General features: G+C 43.4%; 1 protein-coding gene across 1 annotated transcript; it reads right to left on the bottom strand.

Moving 5' to 3' along the window:
* Window positions 1-1,649: 1,649 nt before the first annotated feature.
* On the bottom strand, window positions 1,650-2,456 carry LOC107818337 (uncharacterized). The gene has a single exon (XM_016644333.2). The coding sequence runs from the start codon at window positions 2,454-2,456 to the stop codon at window positions 1,650-1,652; it is 807 nt and encodes a 268-aa protein (XP_016499819.2).
* Window positions 2,457-3,681: the final 1,225 nt, after the last annotated feature.

Here is a 3,681-nt window from a genome sequence, read left to right as displayed (position 1 = left end):
GAAGTTGGCGAGCACATGTAAATTTATCATCGTTCCCAGCTGGTACATAATATCGTGCTCACTTAGCTCAATGGCCCATTTGTCCAGCTTCCCCGACAACTTGGGTTTATGCAAAATGCTCCTCAGGGAAAAGGTTGTGACGACTGAGATAGGGTGGCATTGGAAATATGGTCTAAGCTTTCGTAAAGCTACGACCAATGCCAGGGCCAATTTTTTGAGGTGTTGGTACCTCATGTCGGCGTCGACGAGTGTTTTGCTAATGTAATAGATGAGATATTGCGTACTTTTATTTTTGCGGATCAAGACTGCACTTATTTCTACCTCATAGACGGCTAGATAGACGAGGAGTTGCTCCCTAGGTTTGGATTTTGAAAGCAAGGGCGGTGATGATAGGTATACCTTTAGTTCTTGAAAAGCCTGGACGCACTCGGAAGTCCATTCGAGGTCGTTGTCCTTCTTGAGTACGCTAAATAATTTATGATATCTATCTGACGACCGTGAGATGAACCTTGATAGGGCGATGATAGGACCAGTCAACCTTTGGACATGATTTTTGGTGGTTAAGAGTTTTGGTATCCACTCGATAGTTTTGATTTGGTCTGGGTTGACCTATATCCCTTGTTGCAACACCAGGAAAACTAAGAACTTTCCCGAGGCTACACTAAACACGCATTTCTCCGGGTTAGCTTTATTCTGTATTGTTTGAGTATGTCAAAAGTTTCTTTCAAATGATCGATGTGATCCTCTGCCCTTTCGGACTTGACTAATATATCGTCTATGTATACCTCCATCGTCTTACCAAGCTGGTCTTTGAACATCTTTGTCACCAATCTCTAATAAGTAGCCCCCGCATTCTTCAGTCCAAACAGCATGACCCTATACCAATACGTTCCTTGGTGGGTGATGAACGTGATCTTCAATTGATCTTCTTCCTCCAAAGAAGTTGAATATAGCCTGAGTAATCATCCAAGAAACTCAATAGTTCATGCCCGGTTGTTGCGTCAATTAGTCGATATGGGTTAATGATAACGAATCCTTCGGACATGCTTTGTTCAAGTCCGTGAAATCCACGCACATCTGCCATTTCTCATTTTTGTTTTTGACCATCACTACATTAGCAATTCACTTGGGGTACTTCGACTAACTGATGGAGCCATTCTCTAACAGTTTTCTACCTACTCGTAGACTACATCGTTGATGGCGGAGTTGAATTTATGCTTGACTTGCCTTACTGGGGGTGGAATGGGTCGACATTTAATTTATGTGTGGAAAATTCCTTTGGGATGCCCGGCATATCTGCATGGTTGAAAGCAAGTAAATATGCATTAGCTATTAAAGAATTGACTAAATTTACCTGGTTCCCTGAGTTTGCAGTCGATATAGGCCTTCTTGCTATGGTTGTTAGGGCCCATTTGAATGGGGTCGAGGTCTTCTACGATCGAACTTGCAGCCTCGACCATGTCGGGATCTTTGATGACATCCCCGGTCTCTTCTTGCTTCGACCTCGACCCTGTTGATTGTTATGCCTCTTTTTCTTTGTCTTTTTTTCTGCTGGGTGGTCGTGCTATACAAGGCAATGTGGTAGCATTCCCGGGACGTGCGTTGTTCCCTGCGTATGCTGAATATCCCCCATAGTGTTGGGAATTTAATTACTTGGTACTGGAGGGGATGGCTCTCATGGGGTGTATCCACGGTTGTCCCACTATGGCGTTGTACGAAGTGGCCTGGTCCATGATGTAGAATATCATCTCCAGAGTCACGCCACCGGCCAAGATGGGGAGTGTAATTTCCCCAGATGTCCGCTCAACTGCATTATTAAAATCGGTTAGTATGATGCAGTGTGACACTATCTTATCCTCGAGACTCATTAGGGTAAGGACTCGGGGATGGATAATGCATGCACTCCTTCCATTGTCCACCATGATGCATTTGACATCGATATCTAAAATGCGTAAAGTAATAACGAGGGCATCATTATGAGGGAAAGTCAAATCGTCAGCATCCGACTCGTCGAAGATGGTACTCTCTTCGAGTCTGTCGTACTGTTCGAGGGTGATAGACCGCTTGAACTTGTGAGTGGTGATGAACTTCACGTTGTTGATAGAGGCGTTGTCGCCATCACCGATGATTATGTTGATGGTACGAGCTGGCGATGGCGGCTTTGGCGGGCCTTGATATTCACGTCCTCTCGAAAAGTTAGTCCTCTGCTTATCGCTTAACAGCTCTTTGAGTTGCCCTTGACGTAATATATTTACGACTTCTTGTCTGAGGGCGATGCAATTTTCTATTTTGCGCGCGTGTTCCTGGTGGAACTCATAAAGGGCATCAGATTTTCTGGTGTTCGGGTCTGATCTCATCATCGGCGGCCACTTCACTTTTGTTCCGAGTTTCTCAAGAGCATAGACTATTTCTATAGGCGACACCAAAAAATTATGAGCAGCTAATAAAGGAGGCATACTTCTTTCATTCAGATGGGTCCCCGTCCTTGGCTTGGATAGGCCTATTTCATAGCGGAGGGAGGGTGAGGCGGCCCCCCTGACATATAGTTGGTGTCATTCCCTGTTAGGTCACGGAATCGGATGACCTCTTCTTGTATTGTCTCTTCATTCTTTTCTGGATTCGGCTTGTACCAAGGTTAGCCGGTGAGTTGGTCTGTTGAGGTCATCCTCGTCTGCTTAGTCATCGGCACAATAAGCATTGTAGATTTCGTCCCAAGTGGTTGGAGGATACTCCATCAATCAGCTCAACAGTTTTCTAGTCTCACTAGGGGTGTGTGCAGACTCCGGAGGGGCTCCTACAGTCCAAGCTCTATCATAAGCCAGATCCAGGCATAAATCAATATAGCATGCTGCGGCATGCAGCACGATCCCATAACTGTTACTCATAATCAGGCTCTCGGCCTCACTCAGTCATAAATCTCTCCAGTGTCACTCACGGGCTTACAACGTCATGAAACTAGCATGACAACAATGATATGATGTATCAATAAATAACAACTGAGACTGCGATATGATAGGAATACATGAATATGACAGAGTACGAAATATCAATGAAATCAGTGAGATGACAGCAAGAAACTACCACTATCATTGTACTCTTCTTTATCTATAGAGGCTCCGTAGACATAGTGTGGGTTGTGTTTTGGTACTGGGAAAGACAAACTATGCTATGTTGTGGTTGTATTACTTGTCCATTTGAGACTTTAAAAATGGTGAAACTTATGGTAAAAAATTGGTAACTGCAGACACGACCACTTTATTGTTTAATTAAGGAAAAATATATTCTTTTTATTCATGAATGAGTTTGGGTAGAAGAAATCTAACAGGCTTGCTCGGTCGGGTTCACTCGGTTGAGTGCCGGTCGCGCTCAACGATTTTGGGGCGTGACACTTACGTCCTTCCTTTTCGTATTCATAATCAGGGGAGTGATTTATGGCTTGACTTGATCGATCAATATTCAGAATCTCCTGATTCCAAATCAATCCTTGAAGGAGGGACTATCATTGCACTTGATCTTGTTTCCTTTTTTATGGCTTTGACATCATTTGATTTAGCATTGTCCTTGCTGCATTCGATTTTGTTTCCTTTCTGATATCTTTAACATATTGACTTTCTTTGATTTAGTACTGCCCATCTAATTTCCTACAATTAAATAGATACAGTTAGATTTATATTATTTTCA

The sequence above is a fragment of the Nicotiana tabacum genome, chromosome 12, assembly GCF_000715075.1.
Source record: "Nicotiana tabacum cultivar K326 chromosome 12, ASM71507v2, whole genome shotgun sequence".
Lineage (NCBI taxonomy): Eukaryota > Viridiplantae > Streptophyta > Magnoliopsida > Solanales > Solanaceae > Nicotiana > Nicotiana tabacum.
This window is presented reverse-complemented; position numbering and strand designations above follow the sequence as displayed.